Genomic DNA, 23,936 nt, shown 5'->3' on the forward strand with positions numbered 1-23,936 from the left:
GCCTGCGCCCCTTTTCGGGAGCAGAGCCGGGGGGAGATTCGACCTCCGCTCTTACCTGAGCGCTCTGAGCGCGGGGCGGGTGGTGGGTGTCAGGGGGGGCGCGGAGGCTCGGCGGGGCCGGCGCTAGTCCCGCGAGCGGAAAAAAGTTTGGAGAGCGGAGGGGCCTGTGGGGAGGGGACAGCGGCGGGAGCAGGGATAGGGAGCGAGGGGAAAACCCCCGCCGCGGGGAGCCTCCACCCGGCTGCCCCCCGGCTCCGCGGGCGCGGACCTCGTCGCGGAGGAGAGGGTGTGGGGGGGCGCTGCCCACCTCCGCGGCCCAGTGCGGCCGCAGTGGGGGTCTGACGGCGCTTTCCCATCGCTGCCCGGCCGGGGGAGGGGGGGGAGGACTAGGGGAGGGGTATTTGTTAACGGGACACTTTTCCAGCATTACGGTAAATAAACACACAGGTAAATAAATTAATAAATCCGTGGCCCTCCATCTGCATCTATCTCCCCGTCCCCGTTTTTTCTCTCCCCACCCCCCCAGCCCTGAGTAACTCTAAAACTTACACTGCGCCCAAAGAAGTCCCTGATTTATGGAGTTTACTAATGCTAACTGAATACTGTCTGTCAGGCAGCGCTGAAAGGCTCTCCGCGCTAATACAAGAAAAGGCTTTGTGTTGCTAAGCGATTAGAGCAGATGTAATGAGATTTACCCCAATCCTGCTTTGCCCTTTCCCTATCTTCAGTAAAATTGTGTGTGTGTGTTTTCTTTCTTTCTTTCTTTCGGGAGGGGGCTGAGGGGAAAAGGGAGGGAGGAGGTGGTGAATTTCTGAGCCTGCCTTAGACATTGTAGCGAACAACAGCGTAACTTTGCCTTTAGTTTAATGAGTCTGGATATTTACTATTCAGAAGTGAGCAAAAAAGAACACCTGTCTACACAAGGAAGAGAAATTTCGCCTTTGTAACAGAATGAAACATTATCCTAATGTTATATTCATAGCTATAAATTACTCGCTACACTTTCTTTGCATACCTTATCTGTACACTTGCAAAAGTGGGTAAATAAAAAAGGAGATGCTGTAAAGGGAGAGCGGATGGAGGCATATAACGGTTATTATTTTCATAACTAAACATTAGTTCCACGAGCGGTTAAAACAATGAGTGTTTGTGCTGAAGTAATGAGGGATTTCGTGACCCCAGCGTGTCCCGTCCCCGTCCCCCCGTCCCCCCCCGATTAAATCACATATTGATCATTTCAGGGCGTGGGGGGAGGAGGCGAAGGGGCAAATGTGCGTGTACTTTTAAATCAATGCAGAAAGGACTATACACTGGTACGCACACATATACAGCCGTGTACGCCTATGCGTGCGTGCATATATATAGTTACACATACATGCACACATAGAAAAAAAATCCGGGGTGCTCCACCAAAGTTTTTCCCTCCTCTTTTTTAAAAATAGCGCATGTCTCGCAACTCGACGGCACATTTGTAGCAGAGCGGACTAGATTTATTAAACTCCGTAAGACACATTGGCTCTCCTCGGTCTTTGTTGTTTTTTTGGGTAGAGTGGGGCTTTTTTGGGTTTTGGGTGGTTTTTGGTTTTTTTTTTTTTGTTTGTTTGTTTTTTTTTTTTTTTTTTTTTTTGTAAGATGCATTTTGCGCTTTGCTTTCCGCTTGGCTTGGTGCACGCAAACTGAATTCGCAAGTGATGCAGGAGCCAGGAGAAAAGGAGAAGGCGAATTCTGGTCACGTCCTTGCTAACTGACAACAAGCAGGCTAGCCAAAAAAAAAAAAAAAAAAAAAAAAAAGCGGGCGGGGGGGAGAGTCCAATTTCTTTTTGAGTCTTGGTAATTGGGTACTTTTACAGGCAGATCACGCTATTTGGGTAGAATAACAAGCTTAGAAAGACCAGTGTCTCTAAGCTGCCACCCATTTCTACTACTTTATTTATTTATTTAATTTTATCTCACTTCGCCTCTTGTTTCCCGTCTTCCCCCGACGGTTTTATTCATCCAGCCACTATCTTTGCAGAGGCAACACAGTGGCCCGTGTTTTCGGTGGCGGCGGCTGGGCCTCCCCCTGTGTTTTTCTGCCCCGTTGGGTCAGAGCCGCGGAAGACAGGGTCACACCGCCGAAATGCGGGATGGAGCGCCCTCTTTTTTAGGACTTGGGCTTTGGGGGGAATTCTTTAATGTGCAGTGATTTCAGGAAGGACAATGCAATCGTTAATCATCCCCTCGCCTTTTGATTTGGATACACATTTGCAACACAGAAGGGCAAGAAAACAATGGTGATACCGCTAGATCTTTGCATATTTATATAGAGATAGATAAAGATATATCTGTAACATCCATCAGATACAAACACTTCATATGCAGTTCAGCTCCGGCATAACATCATTTAACATTTTGTCCTTACATTCATTGGTGTCAATGGCAGAAAGAAAAAAAAAATTGCATGCAGCAGGCAGCCGATAATTTTAATTAAAAAAAGTTTTATTACGAAACTAGTTTGTATAAAACAGGGTTATACAGGACCTTTATAAGTTTGTAATAAAACAGTAAGAAAAGGCAGTGGCATAGGGGTTTTTTTTTGTTTGTTTGCTTGTGTTTCTTGTTTGTTTTTCTTTTTTCCTTTTTTTTCAAAAGGCAGCATATAAAAACAAATGGCTACCATTTTGCGTTTGGACAATAGCTGCATAAACTTTGTTCACTTTGAACATTGTTTAATAACATTATTAATACATTAACAAAGTTTCTATAAAGTAAGACACGTTGGTGCTAAAGTACATCTGGAGGAAATCCAAGTCCTTTACAAAACCACATACAAAAATGGCAGTTGTAAGGTAACGTCGACTACAAGTCTAAACATGAAGAGGTAATAAGCATTACATATTAAAAAAGTATCAAGATATACACATTTTAAACCATTTGTACAAAACCTCTATAAATCTCTCTCTCTCTTATGTACAAAAATAGTTTAATATATCCCCAAACTGGTTAGGATAGATACAAATAGATTTTCTTATAATAAAAAAATTCACAAAAAAAGATTGGAAGCATTCTATGATGGGAAGGAGAGGAAAAGCGCGGAGCGAGGGGAGGGAGAGGCGCGGGCAGGGGAGGAGATGGGGCTCCAGGGACTTCTTTGAGTACAGCATAGCTTCATTTCAACATCTCCACAAACATCGGGGAACTAACTTTGTCCACAGAGTGATGAACGCCAGTCTCTGAAGGGCCAGGGCGGCGGCGGGGTGCGGAGGAGACGCGGAGGGGGGGGGTGGGGGGGTGCCTTTCTGCTGGGGAGGAGGAAGAGCTCCTCCGCAGGCCAAGGAGCGCAGCGCCCTTCCCCGCGGCCCGGGGCGGCCCGGCCGGAGCCGCCGCGGCTCTCCCCCGCGGGACACCCACTCCGCCGGCGCGCAGTCCGTGGCGGCGCGCTGCCATGCAAAGGCCGACCGGGCTCCGGGGCTGGGGGCGGCCGCCCCGACCGCCCCCGCGGCGCGCAGCGCTGTGCCCGCCCGCCGAGAGACGTGCCCGCACCGCCCTCCGACGGCGGGGGAGCGGGAAACGCAACAGGTTCTTTTTCTGGGTGGATTTTTGTCTGTCTTTCTGTGTGTGATCTATTTTTTGTTTGTTTGTTTTTCCCTTTTGCAACTGTCCTGTAACAATAAAAGAGAGAGGAGATCAGAGCCGCGCCGGGACCTGCGCAGCGCCCGGCTGCCGGGGCCGCCCGTAAGTACCGCGGGAGGCGCGGCGCCCGCCCCGGGGGGCTCCCCGGCTGCGCCCCCTCCCCCGGCGGCTGCAACCCCCCTCGCCGCCCCGCGTCCCGCGTGTCGGTGTCCCCCGCCCCGGCTTCCCCCGGTCCGCGGCGCCCCGGCCCTCCGCGGGCGCGCACCCACCTGCCGCGGGGGTCCGCCGGCGCTCAGAACCAGCTGGTGAAGTCGAGCAGCTCCTGCTCCTCGGGGCTGAGCGGGTCGTAGGAGCCCTCGTCGGAGGAGTAGGAGGAGACGGGGGAGCCCGCCATGGAGTTCATGTCGTGGGAGTAGCTGGGCGAGATGGTGGGCGAGAGGACGCCGGCCTGGAAGGCGGCGCTGACGGCGTCGTGCTCGTCGAGGAGCTGCTGCAGGGCGCGGATGTACTCGACGGCGGAGCGGAGCGTCTCCACTTTGCTCATCTTCTTGTTGGCGGCGCCGTTGGGGACGTGCTCCCGCAGGGTGGCGAAGCCCAGGTTCACCAGCTTCACCCGGTTGCGCTCCCTCTCGTTGCGCCGCGCCACGGCCGCCGGCTGCTGCTGCGGGAGGCTGTACCCGAAGCCGCTGAAGTTGAGCCGCCGCTTGCAGCGCATCAGCTCCGGCGAGGCCGAGCGCTGCCGCTTGGCGGCCCGCGGCCCCGAAGGCTTGCCGCCCGGCGAGGGCTGCCCGCCCGCCGGGCTCAGCTGCGGCGGCGGCGGCGGTGGCGGCCCCGGCGGGGCGGCGGCGGCGGCCACCGCCGCGGCGAAGAAGCAGGCCGGCTGCAGGAAGGGCGGCTGCCCGGCGCCGCTGGCCATCCTGGCGGGGCTGCCGCTGGCCATGGGCGCGGGGGCGTCCTGCGAGGCGGGGGCGCCCGAGCGGCGGCCGGTCCCCGTCGCCCCACCGCCCCCCAACAAAATTTAAAAAGAGGGAGAAGGGGGGAAAAAAAAAAAAAAAAAGAGAATTTGTGGCGCTCGCTTAGAAATAATTTAAAAAATTAAAAGATAAAAAGAGAGCTAGGCGACGGAGTGCAGGGGGAAGGGGCAGCGGCGACCAAAGGGCGCGGGCGGCGGAGCCGGGCGGGCGGCCGGGGCTGGCGGGCGGCTCTGCCCGCCCCCCTCCCTCCCTCCCTCCGTGCGGCGGCCGCGGGGAGGCTCGTGGCGCTCGCGTGTGCGCACGCTGCTTTGCAAAGCCCCTTTTGCAGAAAAGTGGCTGGGGATTGTGTCTCTTATAAGGGGCGGACGGGGCTCGCCCCCCTCCTACACACACACACACACGCACACACACACGCACTCACTCTCCCCCCGCCGCCCCCCCGCGCACACACACGCACACTCTGCACCTTGCGCCTTCCACACTCCCCGGCTTTGCCGGCCGCGGGCCGCGGAGCGGCGCCGCCTTTTCAGCGCGGGGGGGTGCGCACACCCAGCCCCTCCGCCCCCCGCGCCCCCCCGCGCCCCCCGGCGCACACGCGCTGGCCGCCGCCGGGCCCCGCCTCCCCCCGCCCCCGCCCGCCGCCCCCCACCCCTCGCGGGTTTGTTGTTGCAAGTGCGTGCGCCCGGCGCGTGCCGCGCTCCCGGCCCTGAGCAAACACCCGCGCCGGGGCGGCGGCGGCGGGAGGCGGCGCGCGTGGGCGCCGCGGGGGGGGCGGGAGCCGCGGCTGCGGGGCGCAGGCGAAGGGCAAAAGGGGGGAGCCCTGCCCGGGGAGGGAGGCGGGGGGGGGGCGCCCCGGCGACGCTTTGCCGCCGCTTTGCCGCCGCGTCCTCCCGCTCCCCGCCGGGGTGCGGCTCAGCCCCGGGAGGTGCGGGGCGGCCTCTGCTCCTTGCTGCCGTCGGGGCGCCGGGGGCTGCGAGGGGGGGGGGGGGGGGAGAAACCTCGGCGGCACCTGCCGGGGTTTGGCGGGGAGAGCCGCGGTGCGGGCAGTGCCGCGGTGCGGGCAGTGCTGGCACGGAGGCGTCCCGTGGCGCGGGCGGGGAGGCCGGTGCGTGCCCACCGGAGAAGGGTCCTCGCCGGCGCCGGGACGCGGCGTGTGCATGTGCGCAGGCAGCCGGGAAGGGAAACTTCGCCGTGTGCGCGACCGCGAACGGGCGGGTTTGTCCTTGTCCCTGGGAGGCACCGGTACCTCTCCCTCCGCTCGCTTGCGAGCCGGAGTTTTGTGGGCGTCCGCGACCCCCCGGAGCCGTGCGTGCCCGGCGCCGCAGACGCCCGGCGGGCGGCCGGATGGCTCCGCTAGCCTGCCAGAGCGGCGGGCGGAGCGGTGCGGGTGTTGGAGGAGCGGGAGCGTGCACAGCCTCGGGGGAAGCCACCCTGAGTTACCCCCGGGACACGCGGAGCGCCAAGGGGCGAGTGCCTGTCTGGAGAGAAAGAATAAACCCCCTCCCTGGGGGCGTCCGAAGCGGCCAGTTACCCGTGCCACGGTGCTGTCACCGGCACGGCGGCGGGAGGTTCGTCTCGGAGGGAGACATAAAGCCTGGGCGTGCTAAGCGAGCCAAGCGGCGTGGAGTCAGCTCTCCCTCCGCTGCCAGAGCCCATGTCCCAGGCTATGCACCCCGCTTGCGGACCCGCGGAGCTCTCCGAGCCCCTGCTGCCTTCCACGGCGCCCTGCGGTGTGGGAGCAGGTCACCACCTTTCCAAGGTGATGGCATTTGCTCTTAAATGAGGAAGCAGGCTGGACCTGGCCCATGCAGGGGAAACGGCCTGCTGTCGGGTGGCCCTTGGGGCTGGGGGGGTGGGCAGCCTTGGGAGACACGCACAGGCTTAGCGCCAGGGCACGCTGGTGGCCCTGCTCTTGGCACGAGCAGCGGTGAGGACACCGGCATGGCCTCTCCCTGCCCTCCTGCCTTCCGCATATCCACGCATCTGTGCAAGCTTTAACACATTTTCTGCCTTCAGTTGTGCCTCGGCTCCACTCTGAAAGCTCGGCTGTGTGCGCACACTGAAAAAAGCAGAGCCATGGTATGACAGTCTTGCCATGGGTGAGATGATGGCTCAGGAAGTCCCTGGCAAGTGTCTTTCATCGCCGGTGCTCACACCAGCCCTAATGTCTGGAGGGAGGGGGCCTGCACAGTCCCTGTTGAGGTTTCAGTGGAAATGAAGGCGAAAATAAGCCCTGCTCTGCTGCTGGCCTCAATTGCGGCAGCCTGGAGCTGTAGAGACCACTTCTTCTCATCTGCCACTGGAGCCCTGACCCTGGCCGGGCATGTGAGTTTAAACAGTGATAAACAGCAACGTGGTATGGCAGAACCTTAATGTGCACCTGTTAAACACTCTTTTAGTAATTTTTAACGCGGCAGCTTTTAATGCACCCCTGTATGATGAAAAAGGTGAAGTAGTCCTGTCTGGTCTAACCTCTATCATCTTTATTTCAGGACCCTCTTCACCGGTCTTTGAGTTTCTGTCTGATTTTTAGCCTCCTGTCTCATCATATGTGAAACATGCATATGAAATGGTTTATTCTCTATTGGGCAGGTCAGCCAGACCTAAGCAAGATAAAACATTCATTTTCATTTTCTGTATAGGGAACTCGCTCTCGTCAGTTCCAAGTCTTCTGGATGGTTTGTTCAACATCCCTTGGCTGACATCAGAATTCTCTGCACTGGAAATAGCTGTTGCATTATCAGCTCCGTGCTGTGACATCACTGGAGAGAGAGAACAGTAATGAACCGGCCCTGGGATTCGCATCCCCGTGCTCTGGGAAGCGGAAACAGAAACAGCAAAATAACTGTAAACTATATGCATATTTAAACAGAGTAATTATTCTGGAGCAGGCCGCTTGCAGAACTGGCGTGGAAATACCGCGTAGGGAAGTTCTTGCCCCTTTTCCTTGAAATGGCAGAATGAGGCCGGAGTTTCTGGGATCCTCCTTCTCGAGCCTCTGAGGGCTCTTAAAAAGGCAAAAGACGCGAGTCCCAGAGGTCACCGAGTGTAACTCGCATGTAATTTTGCCTCCCTGGCTCTGTCCCCGCTCGGCTCCCCCGGCTCCGGGGCCCGGGGGAGGGGGGGAAGGCGCGAGGGGGGAGGGCAGAGCCTTTTCCTCCCGCCGCCCAGCACGTCCCTCGCCATCCGCTGCCGCCGGGGTGCAAACGCACCCCTCGCGTTGTCCGAGGTGATGCCAGGCTTGCCAGCTCCCCTGGCTGCTCACTGCGTATAGTAGGGGGTCGGGGGCTGCCAGATTTATAGATAATAAATATTGTTTCAAGGTCCCCCGCCTACACCCACTCGTATGTGCAGTCCTGCACCTGCACTTGGAAATTCTTAATTCTAACATAATGATAAATAGCCCTTGCCCTTTTCATTGGACTTTTTTTTTTTTTCCTTTCTCCCCCCTCGCCCCCCCCTTTTTTTTTTTTTTTTTTAAATCTTGAACTGTCATTATTTTATAGTGTTTTTTTTTTGTTTTGGTGTTTTTTTTTTTTTTTTTGTGTGCCTAAATTGTAGCCACACTCATGAGGTCTTTTGAAGTACTTGCCTCTTTTTAAAAAAAAAACAAAACAAACTTTGGTATGCTTTTTTTTTTTTTTTTTCCTCTTTTCTTTTTTAAAAGCCATTTACGTTATGATTAAATGCCGTCTTGGAAAAGCAGAACGAAAGTCGTTAATCTATATAGATCTTCAAAGAATCGATACATTTGGGACTTCTGTAGGATTTGTTACACTCCATTTTGTTACAGTAGGCAGCTCGTCTGGATTTGGGCACATGTGTTTCTCTCCCTCCCCTCGCCCTCCCCCTCCCCTTTCCAGCTTCCCCCCCAAGAGTGAAAATAAAGTAAAAGGTCTTTCATGGTAAACAAAACCAGCTTATTCTCCACATAGAACACATGAATAGCTGGAAAAAAACTTACAATAAATGGTGCATTTTTTTCTCTGCTGGGTATAGCATTCAAGATCAGTCCAGTATTCAAGAAGCAGTCCATTTTTTGCTCAGCAAGAGAGTTTAGAAAAGAAGCGTGGGGTCTATTCAAGGATCTTTTCCCCCTTCACAATTGCTGGGCTTTATGAAACCTATCTTCCATGCCTTGTCAGAGTATTTCTGGGGACCAATTAGTGCTTTGTTGCAAGGCTTCTTTGCTGAATCTTTGAGCAGCAAGAAAAAGCTCTCTTGAGTCTCCCCTTATTTTGACTATTTCAGTCATTACTCAGTGTAATAATTAATATGACAACTGGACGCTGAAGTTTGTATAGAAACACCTCGGCTGCAGGAGAGAGCGTGCAGTGGGTGGTAACAAGCTACAGATCAGACCGAGAAGCCACACACACAAGGAAGGGGGAAAAAAAAAAAAAAAAAGAAAAAAAAAAAAAAAAGAGGGAGAGAGAATAATGAATGAAAAGAAAGAGAGAAAGAATAAAGATAAATAAATAGTTGGCGCAGCCCGAAGAAACGTAATACAGACTTGGAATGGGAAAAAAAAAAAAAAAAAAAAGGCAATTAGGAGGGAGGGGGGGCGACCCCAGAGAGGTAAACTAATTTTGAAACAGTTTCTATGTGAATATAATTTTCAAAACTTTGTTACTTTCAGAAAGGAGGAAAGCGATTTTTTCCCGACGGCTGTTCCTTCGGGTAAGTAATTTTCAAGGACCATCTGCCTGCCTACACTTTTCCATACTTAATAAACTTTAACGTCTCTTCCTAAGCGTCTCTTTACAGAAAGAAGAACTTTGAGCATTAAACCGTGTTTGTGAGTAATCGCTGCCCGTCCTGCCCAGGGTGGAGGGAGGCCAGTTCTCGGGATAGCGAGTTGTACGAGTTTTCTTAGCGTTGTATCGTCTATAAGAGGAATAAAGCTCGTGCCCCAATGAAGAATTAAAAATGACGTTTGACCAGGGACACTGCTGAATTCTTCTCGAAAGGCGTCTTGGGATGAGCTCTCATCACTTTGCAGACATTTCTTGGGCTGCCAATTAGGGCATAATAAATAATTAGAGGTTTTAAGCATATTAGATACAGCTCATGCTAATGAGCTACATCAGGCCTTGTGCTAACCTGAAGTGACAGTTTGCATATAGGGCTGCAAAAAAAAAAAAAAAAAAAAAAAAAAAAAGCAGCAACCGCGGCAGTCCCGTCCCGTCCCGTCCCGTTCCCCCTGCCCCGGCTCCGGCCCGCTCGCCCGCCGCCGCTCCCGCGGGTTCCTCCGGGCGCTGCCCCCTACGCGGTGCCCCCGGCTCCTCCGCGCCCGCGGAGCGGGGCCCTTCTCCCGCCGGCCCCGCCGGGTGGCCCCATTGTGCGGCCACGCGTCCCGCGTCCATCACAGCCCCGGGGGATAAATCACACCGGGCTGCCCCCCCCCCCCCCCCCCCATCCCATCCCCCGCCTCCCCCTCATCGCCACTTTTTGGAAAACTAAATTTTGGAGGCCGGGGGGTGTTTTTCCCGGCGCCTCCGAGGCGGCAGTGCCCTGGCAGGAGGGGTGGGACGGGGCTTTGGGTGATGCCTGCCGCAGCCTGGGAGGCGGACACCCCCCCCGGGGGCAGGCGGCGGGGACAGCCGGGTGTCCCCCCCCCGTCCCCCAGCCCGCTCCCGGCCTGGCAGGCGCTGCCGTGAGGACACAGTGCCACCTCCCGGCCACGCCGCGCTCCGGAGGGACGGAGCCGGGGGGGATCCTCTGGAGAGGGGATGGGGTGCGGCCAAAACGCGTGTAGCCCGGTTCTGCAGGGAGGGGGCATGTGGCTGGGCGGTTTTACAGTCGCAGTGTAGACCGGGGTGTGAGGAAATGCAGCCTGGCTGGCACGTAACGGAGAGCTGCAGCCCCGGGGACCTCCGGTAAATGTGTACACAGTAGTGCTACGGGGGGGGCTGCCGTCACACACCCCCCCTGAGATACTCACTGAATCCTCATTTGGGAATTTTTCAGGAGCTTTTGGTTTTGCTAGAAAAGCTTCTCTCCTTTGCTCCTTCAAATCGCCCGTGGCATCGTGCAGCAGCAGGGCAGCAGGGGCTGCAGGCCAAGGATAGTCCCAGTGTCCTTTCATAGCAAGGGGCGCCCCTGCCCCAACTAGAAAACACACAGCTCCGGGGAAGCCACCTCTCCGCAAACACTGGCTAAAGGCAGAGGCGGGAAAGAGCAGTCTGAAAAGCAGCCAAAGTCCGTGGACCTTTGAACTTGCATCATGCCAGCCAGGGGAACCTGCCAACTCTCAGTGCAAAGAGCCCTCTCAGTTGTGGCTGAGCACCACAGCCAGGAATGGATGCACGCATGCGTGAGCGTGTCTGTGGCTGTGTGTGTCCCAAGAGGGTGTGTGTGTTTCCGAGGGAGAAAAGGTGTTTTTAGATGGAGGCAAGGTGGGACATCAGTGCTGCGTATGGTTGAAAGGAGTGGGGTTGCACAGTGCTGCAGGAAGAGCCCATATAGCAGGGCTTTTAGTAGCAGACCCAAAGCTCAGGTGTTCACTCAGGAACCGGGGAACCAGACTCATGGGGCAACTTGAAACCCAGGTTAGCAACGTCTCTGCAGGGGGACGAACCCATGCTTGGTATGCCGAGCTAGTACTTCAAAGAAGACAGAGAGACTCAGGCAATTTGGACTCTGAAATGGTCCAAGGTAACACTACTGATGCAATTGTGTGTTCATACTGTAACGGCACTGGACACACTCACCTTCACCCCCACCCCCACCCCTTTGCTCCAGAACAAGAAAATTTGGGAGTTTTTCTGGGAAAGAAGGAGCTTTGCTTCCTCCAGCCAGTGCCTTTTCCTACCAGGCAACCCCTGACAGTTCAGGCTGATTAAACAGTAAACTGGTGTCATTATACTGGTGATATTATTACGATTATGTAGCAATAAGAGTAAGAGATAAGCTGCAACATAAATAGAAAACGCAGGGGGCAGGAGAAGACAAAATAGATAATTACAAGGATTTGTCATGAGCAGCATTTTGCATACCCGGTATTTCACTTTGCTTTGCCATTCCTGTCAAGGTAGAGTGAACAGAGGGTGTAATACACAAGGAAAGGGATGGAAGAAAGGAAAAAAAAGACTAAATGCATGTAAAATCCGCAGAGAAGAAAAAAAAAGATTGATCAAGGCTGGTGAAAAGAGAAGGAAAAAAGAAAGAAAAAGAAAGACATAAACAAGTGACAGAAAAAAATTGCTTTTGACTTCAGATGCCACAGTTATTTTGGCCAGCCTCAGGACATGAATTTAAGTTTTTTTTAAATCTGGTTGAAAAATATACCAGGTAGCAAGGCATGATGTGTGAGGAAAGCAAACAAGGCCGGTTGCTGGAGGCTGTCCTGCCCTGCACGGGGACTACTATAATCAGTGCTGTCATTCCCTTTATCTCACTGCTTTTTTTTTTTTTTTTTTTTTTTTCCAAGGTGGCCTTCTATGTCCCTATCATGGATAGGACTGTCAGTTGTTGCATGAACACAGGACACAAAATACTCCCTCCTGTAGTGAACTTACTGGCTGAGCAGTTAAAAAAGAGTAGTTTTATACTGCTGGCAATTACCAGGGTTAACCTTCCTTTCTCCTAATGCACTTTCTCTCCTCATGGTGTCAGCAGGGCCCACGGTGTTATATGTGCATCGTGTTTGGCTGCCTAGCTTGACCTGCCAGCCCCATACCACAGGCTTGCTGATCACTTCAGAAAGTCACTTTCTACTGCCGTGTGCAGCCACAGGATGCACATACAAGCAGCTCTTTTGAAAAAGGCATGTATTCACACCCAAAGCACTGAGTTACTTCAGATGCACATTATATGGTTGATGATTTCAGTGGGCTGGATTCTGACTCCACAGTCCTGGGGTTCAACATGAGGTCATTGAAATCCCTGAAAGTGGCTCCACTCAGTTTTCCTGCTAGAAGGCTGATAGGATTTAGCAGCTATTGGATTTTGTAAGTACCAATAATTCATGGTGAGTATTAGAATTCACCAATCTGCGTTTTCACTGGTGCATGTAGGAGAGCTTCCCTCAGGGCTAAAATAACTGTAAAGAGATGATTTCTCTCTTCCACAGAATTTTTCTTCATCACAAAAGTATAGCAAGATTACCTGCCTTGACATAGTTTGACTTGGTACAGACTTCATCTTTCCCAATAACAAGACAGATACGTGACCAGTTAGCTGTTTTTGTTCACCTGCCCTCTGGTATTGGGCTACAGTTTTCCATTATTCCCTCAGACCCTTTGGTGACTCTTTCTAAACCAAATCTGGGGTCTTTTATACAATTCTTTACCATCCTTTTCTGAAATAATTTATGGCCCCCATTCCCATTCCCCTTGTAGCTCTTCATGGCTGACACTATACAAGCACACATATATCTGCAGTTCTGCATCCTCCCTCTAGCTCTGACCTACTCTTCCCTGCTCCCTTTCTTCCTTTACCCTTTTCCCTTTCTCCATATCCAAACATATCCCAGTATGAGGTTCATGCACCTAACTTGTGTCTCATGCTTTCTTTGCACAGGGTATTCCTCCCTCCAGTGTCTGGTGTGTCTCCTGATCTCTGACCTCTTGGATGCATTCCAAAAGGACAAGTGTCCCAGCTGCTTTGTTGTGCCACAGCCCTCCCTGGCCCCAAGTCTGGCATCCAAAGACTAGATCCTGGAGGACATCTGATCTCTGGTCACGTGGAGTGAGCCCTAATGGGAAACCCACCTGAGGCTGAACACACATGCAGCAGTGGGAGTAGGTGGGGGGGGGGGGGGGGGCAGGATGAACAGAAGATGACACGTTGATGTGGAAAAATGAGAGCAGCGTCCGATGTTGATCAGGAGGAGGAAGGCTGTTAATTCAAAGCATGCTGCTTGTCCACATTGGGCACAGATAGAAACAATTTGCTGGAGAACCGCTACGTGCCGGGGTGGGACTCACGGGGGCCGGCTGGCATGGAGCAGCTTGTCCATGTGCCAGGGGTGGGTGGGGGGGGCGTGTAGGGAGAACGCCCCCTTGGCATGTTGTCCAGGGGAGGGAGCTGGGGAAGGGGGGGGGAAGGGGATGGCTTTGCCTCACTCACTCCACTTTAAATACCTTTGCACAGAGCTTTGGCCACTGTAGTAAGGTCAGAAGACTTCACCTGCAGTGGCGAAGGGGCCTCTCTGCGTCGGCATCGCTGTCTCTGCAACATGGATGCACAGCACTGCAAGATGAATGGTGACCCTTTCCAGGTAAGCAATGGGGTCTGTGTGTCTGCTTTTCACAGGGGGGGCTGTGGCTGCCTCACTTCTGCACACCCCCCCCCCCCCCCCCCCCTTCCAAATCTTGTCCCCTGCTCTCTGAGAGGCAGTGGGACCCCAGACAGGAGGAAACATTGCTCCTGTCTCAATGCTTTGCAGTGCCTGGCTACCACCGTTCTCCCTTTTGGCAGCCGACACACTTGTCTGTTGTTAATTGTGCTTGCAAAAGTGCAGGGAGAATGGAAATGAACATTTCAACAGTATTGTTGCATATATGGCAAAGAGAAGAAGAAGCAGAAAAGAGCAGCAGCTAATTAGTGGTCTTAAACCTGTGTGATGAAAGAAAGCTGTCTTCTGTTCAAGGAAAGCAGCTGAAGTTGTGTGCTCTTCTGGTTGAGGTATATGTTAAATTTTGGGACTCTGACGTCCCCTTCTTTAATGTTTACTGACTTTGCTCTGAACCCTTTGCTTTGGGAAATACAGGGAAGTCCTGAAGCCCACGCCTTTCCATTACAGGCACTATAGTTACTGCAGGGGCAAGTGATGTAACCTGAGGCCAGCATGGTTAATTCTTAGGATCACATTCTGCATGTATGTATCCTATGCAATGCTCTGAAGCCAGAGACAAGCTGCAGAGTATGTGTAAAAAAGGGCTTCAATTTCTACAAGCCTTTTTAGCAGTGGAGCAGCCAAGGAATCCTGGTTTCCTACTGCTTTGTGTGCTGAGGCTAAACTCCTACAACAATTCTCTGGGGTCTCACCTTGCTACTTTTCCAAGTTGTATAATTGCTTGGTCCCAATGACATCTATGGGAGCTTAGCATCTAAATGCCTTGAGAAATCTGACTTGGAAACTAGTTCCATTTTTCAGAAGTAACTTAGGAATTTTATTTCCTTTGAATTTTTTTTTTTTTTTTTCTACTTCTACTGTTTTTTATATCTAGTAAGTCTGGAATTTACCACACAGAGGTGAAATTTTTCTCTCACTGAAACTGCAAGCAAAATTTCCTCTGGATTTAACAGTGTTGGAATTCATTCTGAAGGGCTTTATCTAACCAGCTCAGAAAAGGATTAGAAGGCTGACAGGTCTGTGTTACTGACCTCCAATGCTGCCACATGCATCAGGAAGGCAATATCTGTCTATGTGCAAAGTGGTGAATTAAAAATGCAGATTTGCATTGCGCTCAGGAAAACCCATCCTTGCATCTAGACATCACCTACCTTAGAGATTGTATTAGGTCCAGGAATGTTCATGTTCATCAACTGGTTCTTATTTTACTTCCTGAAATAAAAAAAAAAAAAAAAAAAAGGAGCTGGAAGAAAATTAGAGCTTAATTTATTCCACACTACATTTATAAATCACATATACATGTCATATAAGAAATATTTCAATGAGAATGAAACAATTTGTTCAACTCTTAATCATAATGACAGTAGTAATAGAACCCTAGAACTACCCAAAAGTTGCAATTCCTCTCTGTATGTTGAAAAACAAGAAATTAGAATTGAGCACAGATAAACTGTGATCAACAGTGAAAACTCTGCATAGGTACTACAAAAAGCTCAGCAATAAATGTGTCTGCCTGTGTGTATGGTGATATATATTACCTCCAGCATATATATTGATGTATACTGTCCCCAATGTGTATTGATGTGTACTGCCTCCACATCTATTGCTAAGAACTGAGTACTGGGAAAACAATCATTTTACTCTTCTTTCTCCTTACTCTGAAAGCTTTCATCTCTGTGGACAGATTCAGGAATGAACTAATGTTTGTACAAAGATCTTCCAGTGAACTGAGTGTATATGCAGATGTGCAAGAAGTTAAGCAAGTATCACTGTTTGCAAGATTAGTGCCTTCTCCCTAATGCAGTATGTCTTACTTCTAAGCACAGACACAAATCGATTTACAAGAGTGGGAAAATGAGTGAGGACAGATTGAAAGTGGCTGATCTCAACACATCAAGGCTAGTGACCAGTGAGAATCTGCCTGGGTTGGAAAGATGTTTTTTAAGGCATTTTTGGGTAATCTCATGGTACAAAGATCAATTAACATCAGAATTACTTTACAGTACTTGAAGTCCAAACAACAAATTCTTCCTTTGTCACACAGATTCAAGTCGACCTGCCATAGAAGATCCTCATGGCATGCCTTGGCAAGAGTATTTAAAATATATAACTGCATGGCTTTTAAAACATTTGAGTGCAGACCGTTAAAATGAAATTCTCAATCCATTGGATAGACACTGGTCTAGCACAGTTCTGTCCTGAACTAGTATCAGTTTTGGTTGTGGTGGGGGAAAACAGAAGGACAAAGCAATGCATGGACGGTATTTCACAGGACAGTTTTGGTTACACTATCATAAAATTTCTGGACTACTGCCATTTGGTTTGTCTTTTGACAGAATCCTTCATCATTTTCCCTTGTGGTTGCTTGAGGTGTAAATGGGTTTCATTAGCCAGTTGCCATACCATTCCTGGCTGCTTTTTCTCTTGGTCCCTACCATGTAAGAGCTGGGCCAGCTCCCTGGCTGGGTGAGGACTCAGGAGACACTGAGATGCTGTGGGAAGTGTCACAGTTGAACAGGTGACAATCTTCCCTCTGCTGTATGAAACCAGTATTTCTATTACAGTTCCCACTAGAGGTTCCCCATAGAAATGGAAAACGTTTGGATAACCTTTGCAACCTCTGGAAATAAAGCCAGATAGAAAAATCTGTTGCTGGTCTCTGGCAATGAATTCTTAGGTTAGTGGCAGCCTCAGAGACAGCCTGAAGAATCAGCAGTTACTTACTTCACAAAAGAAGGCAGATCCTTCTAACACTGCTTCAGAAAATGTAGCCCCCAACAAGAACTTTATGGCTTCAGGGCAACTGGATATGATTATTAATTTGTCTGCTACAAAGACTGTCTTTTCTAAGTACAATATTTGGGAACTGAGACTCTTTATACTCTGATTTATATGTTAAATTAAACAATAGCTGTAACGAGGACAGGCTCTGACTGAAAATAGAGATTTTCATAAAGAAAAATTGAATGGATACCTCGAGTCAAGTTTTGGCTCAGGACTTGTTACATCTGTGCCCATCTGTGTTGCAGATGTCTGGTGTGATCTTTCAAATACCAACCAGGGGCAATTTGTCCACGACCAGTAGATGTTAAAAAAAAACCCAACAAATAAGGCATTAATGTGACTTCCAAAAGTTTGTAATGGTTGTGCATCAAATTTACTCTGACATCAGAAAAATTAAGCGATTCTGGAAATCTCATCAAGCACTTACCTGCCATGTCAGGTATCCAGATAATTTTGAAAATCTGGACTCAGTTTCCTGTTTCTGAAGTGGTGAAATCGCTCTTTCCATGTATTGAGATGCACTAAGACATTCTGGTAATGAGAACCATGAAAATAATTAAAAGAAACTTTCTTCTTGCTTGGGAATACTGGAAATTGCCTTTTGGAATTTGCAGAGGAGAAAATCAATAAGAGAAATGGAACAAACATAAATGAAAACATATCTTGCCCTAACTGGGTCTTTACTCACTGTGGGATTTAGGGAAGAGCTAAGTGCTTGCTTGAACATTTTCCCCTTTATTTTTTTGTTGTTGTTATTTTTTTTTTAAACTACCTTCCATATCCCTCTTGTGAATACCACCTCTCCTGGGGCTACTTGGAAGGTACAAGCAGAACTGAAGTGAAACATAGATCACGGACTACATCTCTGCACAGAGCTCATCTACATTGCTCTGCTTAACCCTGCATGTTAATGAAAAGAATGCCTGAGGGAAGGGCTTTGGGCTGTAGCTGGAACTGAAGTGCAGTAATGTTTCCAGTCATCCCTGAGCTTGATATACTTGAGAGGTGAAGCAAGGCGGAGATGGTAGTAGACTATTTTCATATCCTTTTTGACTACCTCACTCCCACATGGGCCTTAGTTTGAGAGAAGGGATTTGTCTCTGCCATCAAAAATCAGAGCAGCCTCAGAGCTGCTCTACTTCTGGCAGCAACAGTTGCCTTGATTCCCGCTTGAGGCAACTTTATACCCTCTTTACATTGCTGATGTCATGCAAAATGGAGCAAAGCAAAACTGACTCCTAGGGTGAATGTAAATATTTTTGTTTGTTTGTTTTCTTTTCTTTCAGGAATCGATGTACATTGAGGAGTCCTCAAATAAAAATGGTGTGGTTTCTTTGATTTTCTCTCTGAAAGAAGAAGTTGGGGCATTGGCTAAAGTTCTCCGCACATTTGAGGTAAATATTTTCCTTCAGGAGACCTGACCAGATCTTTAAATTTTTGCATTGCGACAACATTTGTTCAGGGTATTTGTGGTCATGTTTATGATTCCATTTCATTGCCATAATGGGGGAAAGCAGCATGCATTTACTTTCAGGGGTTAAAATCCCTTAAAGTCTTGGAGCAAAAGTAGCCTTTTAAAGTTAAAATTTGATTTCAAACTTTTAAATGAAAACCTCTACTTTTAACAGATATGAGGGTGGAAAAAAATGCATATTCTCCATTTAAGAAGAAAATATTCCACTGTAACTGCTTGAGTAAGAGGCAGAAGTGAACTGGGACATAACCTGAGATTGACATCCGAGTATGTATATGTACAGGAACACGTACACGTACACGTATACGTATACATATACCTATATGTATATGTATAGAAAGGCAAATATGCATGTGAGCCCTGTGACTCACAGTACACAGGTTGCATGAAGTATTTCTGCTGGCGACAGCTACCATCCTCTTAGCTCTTGTCCACCACAGTAAATCTAATATAAATAAGCCCTCACCTCCTACCAGTGGTACTTCTACTGAGGTGGTAGAGAGTACCTACAAAACAGCAACCAAATGACAGCGCTTTGTGTATGCCAAAGGGACTCAGCAACTTGTACTGGCTGATTTGGAACATTTTTGAGGAAACAAGAAGCCATTTACCTTTCAGGACATTGTGTGCCTATTTATTCTTGCAGAAATATTTCCCAGATGTCATGGAAGCTGTTTAAAAAGCACAAAATCCTTGTAATTCAGAGTGGTTGTGTTGCAACACACAGAGCTGTGTACTCTGCACTCTCACGCAAATACCCTGTTCTATTGGTTTAGTGACTTGGGGTTTTTTTAGAACATCATCATGTAACAGTTGTGCCTGAAAGCAGTTCTTTCTATAGAACACTGTAAAAAGTTGTGGCCTGCATACTTTCCATTCATAAACATAATTGACTAGGAAATGAAAGGTTTGTGTGGTATTAGTACAAATGAAAAATCGTTATGAGTTATAGGACATATTTGATTCATTAAGATGAAGTGAAATTCATACCAATGTCAGTCAGCAGAGCTCATCTAAATCTGTGAACTGACCACTGTAACGCAGTTCTGCAAAATGTCCATATGTCAGTGGCGTGCATGTCTGTAAGTGAATTAAGGAGACTGTTGATATTCTCTGGTTAAATGTGCTGCTGACTACTAACCAAATCATCGTCATGTCTAAAGGAAAATCTGCAGGGGAACTAGTATAGGAAAGAGAGAAATAGCCACTATTGTATGTGATTCTTCTTGCCCCAAAGCAGGTACCTAAACCAGACTGGCTGAGTCATGGTATTCCCCAGTGGCCCTGATGGTAACTGCGGGGTTGGGTCTCAGCCAAAGATGTCTGCTCTGATGGCTGGGTGGTTTCCCAGCCCAACAAAGCCAACTCTTTCTGTGCAAACCTTCAGTGTCCACCAAGGCTTGTCAAGAGACGTGGCATAGGTTCTCTTACCTCAGTTTTGCATGCTGTTGGCAATGTAGTAGGGAAACAGATGGATGGCTGGAGGAAAGGGATTTAATGGCACAAGCCTGACCTGCAGCTGTAGCTTCCCAGGGCTGTCACTGGTGAATTTATGAGTGCTGGGGTGTCTAAACCAGAGCAGCCGTTGGGCTATTCTAACTCAGTGTGAAGGACCTCACCTCTGTGCAGCAGTGTGCATGGATGGCTGAGATAACCTTCACCCTTTCCTACTTGGGCCATGACCATGGTGCCTCAGAGATACAGACTGTGCCCAGTGGCATCCACAGCAGAGAAGGGGAAGGTGGTGACAGGAGGAAGACCTCAAGAGGACTTATGCAGGTGAAGGGTGGGGACAGGAGGAAGACCTCAAGAGGACTTTTTCCTCTTGTACCCCTTCCCTGCTTAATAAAATCAACTGTGAGATGCAAGTTAGCTACAAGAGTTAGTTCAGACTCTCTGTTGGTGGGCTCCTCTGGGCAGGGAGACCTCTTGCCTTGTCCCCAGGGTTTCTGTCATCGGCTGGGCGCCAGCCCAGGGAGATGCAGTGGGTTTGTCTCAGACGGGTGGCGCAGGGAGGAAATGTGGAAATGGCTGCTCTGGCTGTCATTGCCTCATGCAACCACATGAAGTAGGAAAAATAAAAACACAAAAGCCACAAAATACGATCACACTGTTCCCTGGCGTGGACGCAGCACTGCAGCATCGACGCCCACAGAGGGCCAGACCTTGTGTGGCCTCTGGTGCTGATGGCCATGCGTAGCATGTTTGGAGCCTCTCTCATCCTTGCTGAGGCTGGGGGCTGACCAGGGGTCTCTCTGGGCACTCGCCGTGGGAATGCAAGCAGAGAGCACAGCTCAACCCTCTCCTGCTCCCAGCTTGCTCTTGGGAGTGATCAAGAGACAGTGCCTCCAGCACTGGCTTTGAGGATTTTGCCTCTTCTCTAGCCAATCTAGAAAACTACTCTGGGAAGTGAAGGGAGGAGGAGGAGGGTTACATGAGCTGTAAATATGAATATCTTAAAAATAAATCCTCTCTCAAGATAGAGGAGAAAGCCTAGAAGCAAGATCCAGATGAAGACACGGGGAATTGAGGGGGATACCTAAAGAAAGGAGAGATCTCATGGTGCCATCAGCAGCCAGGCTGTCTTTCTGTAAAGGAGGTGTCTGTGTGGACCTGTGGAGGTCTATCCTCTCCTAGGTTTAAGAGCTGGAGGAAAAATTTCTGTTACTCTGTGAGGGCTCTTCAGTCACTCTTGTGTCCCTGCCCGGGATGCAAGAGCATGTCCTCACTCCCAGGTTCACATCCTGCCCATGTCCTACTTCTGTGCTGGGGTGAAACTTGCCCAGGCATTAGCCTCCACCACAGCTTGACTCCACGGGGAGCAAGAGCCCAAAGAGAGCTGTGCTGTGCTCCAGCCTGGCCCTGCACCTGGATAACGGGAGGTCCAGGACTTCTGGCTCATCAAGCACCGTGGCTGCTCCCCAGTACAGATGTAATCTGTACTCACCAGGAAGGAAAATCTCCCAGGGAAGGAAGCAGTGTCCAAACACAGCCCAGGTGAACTGGGTGAGCCCTCATTGTGGGCCAGGATGGACTGAAGGTAGGGGAGCCTTATATCCAGGTAGGGGAAGGGACAAGGCCAGTGGCTTGTGCCAGAGAGAGTGCTCACAGCACAGAATTTCATCCTGTAACTGAGACATCAAGTTTAAGAGACTTTCAATGTGTTTTGGGGAAACATTAATGTTTGTCCTACTCAAACATCCTCAGGGTTGATCATGCAGTTGACAGAGTGCTGCATGATCTCACATTTGTATTTTTGCTCGAAGACCCAAACTCTTGCTTTCTGTTCAGGTCCCAGTTTCAGATAAGTATGTGGCTACATTGAGTGACAACTGTTGTTTTTCCTATGTAGCTCAAAGACTTTTCTTTTGAGGAATATCCTCTATGTACTCAGCTCCTTATGTCTCCAGGCTTTATGTCCAAAATATACTTGATTATATCCACTTTTTTCTTATGTTTACTCTTGATTCATACTCTCTCTAATGAGTTTCAGTTGTTGGGTCAATGCACCATGTCCAAAAAGAGCAAGCAGTCTATGGAAGAAGGGCTGTACCCTCAGAAGAGCAGGCACATATTTGAAGAAATACTATATGGCTTTTTAAGCTGAAAAGCTTTAATCTTTATCTGTTCTGGTGTTCATGCAACTTCCTTTTAGTTCTGCTTGGGCAACACCTCTGCCCTTATTGCAAACTTGAGGATGGCTGTAGTGACAGATGTCACTAGTATAGGACGGTTGGGTAGCATAAACCCAGTTTATCACCTTAATTTTACTAGGACCTGCAGTACAGCAGGGCACTGCTTGGTGTAGCCATATGCTGTTTATCTGGTTCATGCTGTTATAGAAGATGGTAGCTAGGAATCCAATACTCAAATAAATACTTGTTTGAAACAAAACATTACACATAAGTAAAATATCATGCTTAAATTCAGGAAGACAGAATAGTCATTGTGGAATTATATTTCTTTTTTGATTCACTGGACACATCAAGGAGTTACAAAGTATAAGTCCAGGTCAGAAAAAGACAGAAATGTTTCTTATCAAAACTGAAAAAGTAAAGCAGAGCATTTTGAGTTAACTCAAGTGTTACCCTTGATGGAATGTTTATTTTTCCCTGTAGTGATGAAAACCTGTTGAAATTGAGATCTCTTTTTTAAACAGCAACAAAGTCCATTCTGAAAGAAAGAAAAAAGAAGTTGTCTCCCCTCAAAGACTGGCATTTCCAGAGTTAAATTCAACATTAAAAAATACCAGAACTAAACATTTCAATACGTAAAAAGGATTGCCCTCAGTTTTAATTGAAATTTTTCCACATGAATTTATGACGATATTAAACTCCTCAGAAGTTCATTTCCTGATGGATTTACAAGTAGAAGGACACATGTCAGCTGTAGCATGTAGCAAACATTGAGTTGGAATATATTACATGTTTGATCAACTTGTTCTCATAGAGGAGCCTTCTATGTTCTTTTCACTGATGTGACCTTCCCAAATACAGAGCAGGACTTCTGTACAAGGTCTGGCTGCCAGTGGTGTTACTTAGAATGAGTAGGGCTCTAGCTCAAAAGCAGACTCATAGATTTGCACCAAGTAGTACTACTGCTCCCGGAGTAAGTTACTGCTCTGTGGGAAGACTGGAGTAATGAGTAAATGAGAACCTGTGCTTTTCAGAACCAGCAAAAATGACTGTGCTCTTTTTCTGTTTAGGAGGTTACTTTATTCAACAGAAAGTCCAAAGTGACTGTTATCTCTTTCTCCCTCAAGAGATACTGGCTTTGTAGTGTTTTGGGTTGTTTCCAAATCAGGAGAAGAGAGCAGTCACTTTGGCCAGGGGGTGTGTTGGAGATGTCTGCAGGGATAGGTGAACAGGCCAGGCATGACTCTACCAAAAGACTTGTTTTTTCATCATAGCATGCATATGAACAGCTACAATCATTTTATTACACCTCAACTCACTGCTCCAAATCTGTGTCCTCAGTCTGAGCTCTCCTCTTTCCAGGGACAGGAGAGCAGGGCTCCTTGATCTAGTAAACTGACATGAGTTTAAAGAGAGGAGTGCCCTCTTGTAAGGTGCTTGTGCAGTGTCACATACACTTTTTGGTTTGTCCCACTCCACGTGTTTTGTGGCTAGATTGTGCTGAATGCCTCATACCAAACTTTAGGGTTGGAACAGAAGCGCCATGTGATGGACACCAGGGCTGCTCCAGGGCTGGCTCCCCTTTGGAGCTGTTTGCTGGCACCAGTCAGCTCTGGGTCCCTTTGCCTCTGTGAGTTTGTCATGCGAGGAAGACCCTAGCAGATGTGAAGGAGAAGATAGGGAAGTACTGTCTTCAGCTGAGAAGCAGACCCTTGGACAGTAAAGCTGAACCAGATGTCTGTCTTTGCCTTTACTTTGGGAAACCATGGCTGAAGGCATTGCTGTAACTTCGTAATTCCCCTGATCTCCTGTGAAAATTAGGCACTGAGTTTCTATTTGCGCTTCCAAAAGTGTCCCTTCAGGAAGCCCTGATCTAGCCTGTGACAAGGGTTAAAAGAACATGTCACCTTTTGTTTGTTTGTTTGTTTGTTTGTTTGTTTTGTATCAGGAAAGTGCAAATAAATCCTTGTTTTGGGAGATTTCACCCAAGTTCTCAGTGAATGTGATTAGCGGCACCATAACACTGTCAATAGTTCTGCATCTGGTAGCAATGTGGGGTCTCCTGATGAAGCCAAACTTAATGACAACAGTCATGTAAACAAGCTGCAGATGGATTTCACAGCTGTACTCAGTTTTAGCAGCAATATACAGGAGCA

The 23,936-nt window shown here is 49.2% G+C and overlaps 2 protein-coding genes across 2 annotated transcripts in view; one reads left to right on the forward strand and one right to left on the reverse strand.

The window, feature by feature from the left end:
* Nucleotides 1–2,560: 2,560 nt before the first annotated feature.
* ASCL1 (achaete-scute family bHLH transcription factor 1) lies at nt 2,561–4,552 on the reverse strand. The gene is made up of 2 exons (XM_074901253.1): nt 3,882–4,552; nt 2,561–3,641 (listed from the first exon to the last, which is right to left on the reverse strand). The coding sequence occupies exon 1, from the start codon at nt 4,550–4,552 to the stop codon at nt 3,905–3,907; it is 648 nt and encodes a 215-aa protein (XP_074757354.1). The 3' UTR covers nt 2,561–3,641; nt 3,882–3,904.
* A 9,215-nt stretch (nt 4,553–13,767) lies between these two features.
* The window catches only part of PAH (phenylalanine hydroxylase), a 37,421-nt gene continuing 27,252 nt past the window's right edge, over nt 13,768–23,936 (forward strand). The window contains exons 1-2 of the mRNA XM_074901254.1: nt 13,768–13,809; nt 17,958–18,065. Coding sequence (XP_074757355.1) covers nt 13,768–13,809; nt 17,958–18,065 — 150 coding nt within the window. The remainder of the gene's footprint in view (nt 13,810–17,957; nt 18,066–23,936) is intronic.

The sequence above is a fragment of the Athene noctua genome, chromosome 3 (genome assembly GCF_965140245.1).
Source record: "Athene noctua chromosome 3, bAthNoc1.hap1.1, whole genome shotgun sequence".
Classification (NCBI taxonomy): domain Eukaryota; kingdom Metazoa; phylum Chordata; class Aves; order Strigiformes; family Strigidae; genus Athene; species Athene noctua.

What these genes read in the sequence shown, in the direction of transcription:
- ASCL1 (XM_074901253.1), bottom strand. Translation starts at nt 4,552, where the DNA reads ATGGCCAGCGGCAGCCCCGCCAGGATGGCCAGCGGCGCCGGGCAGCCG.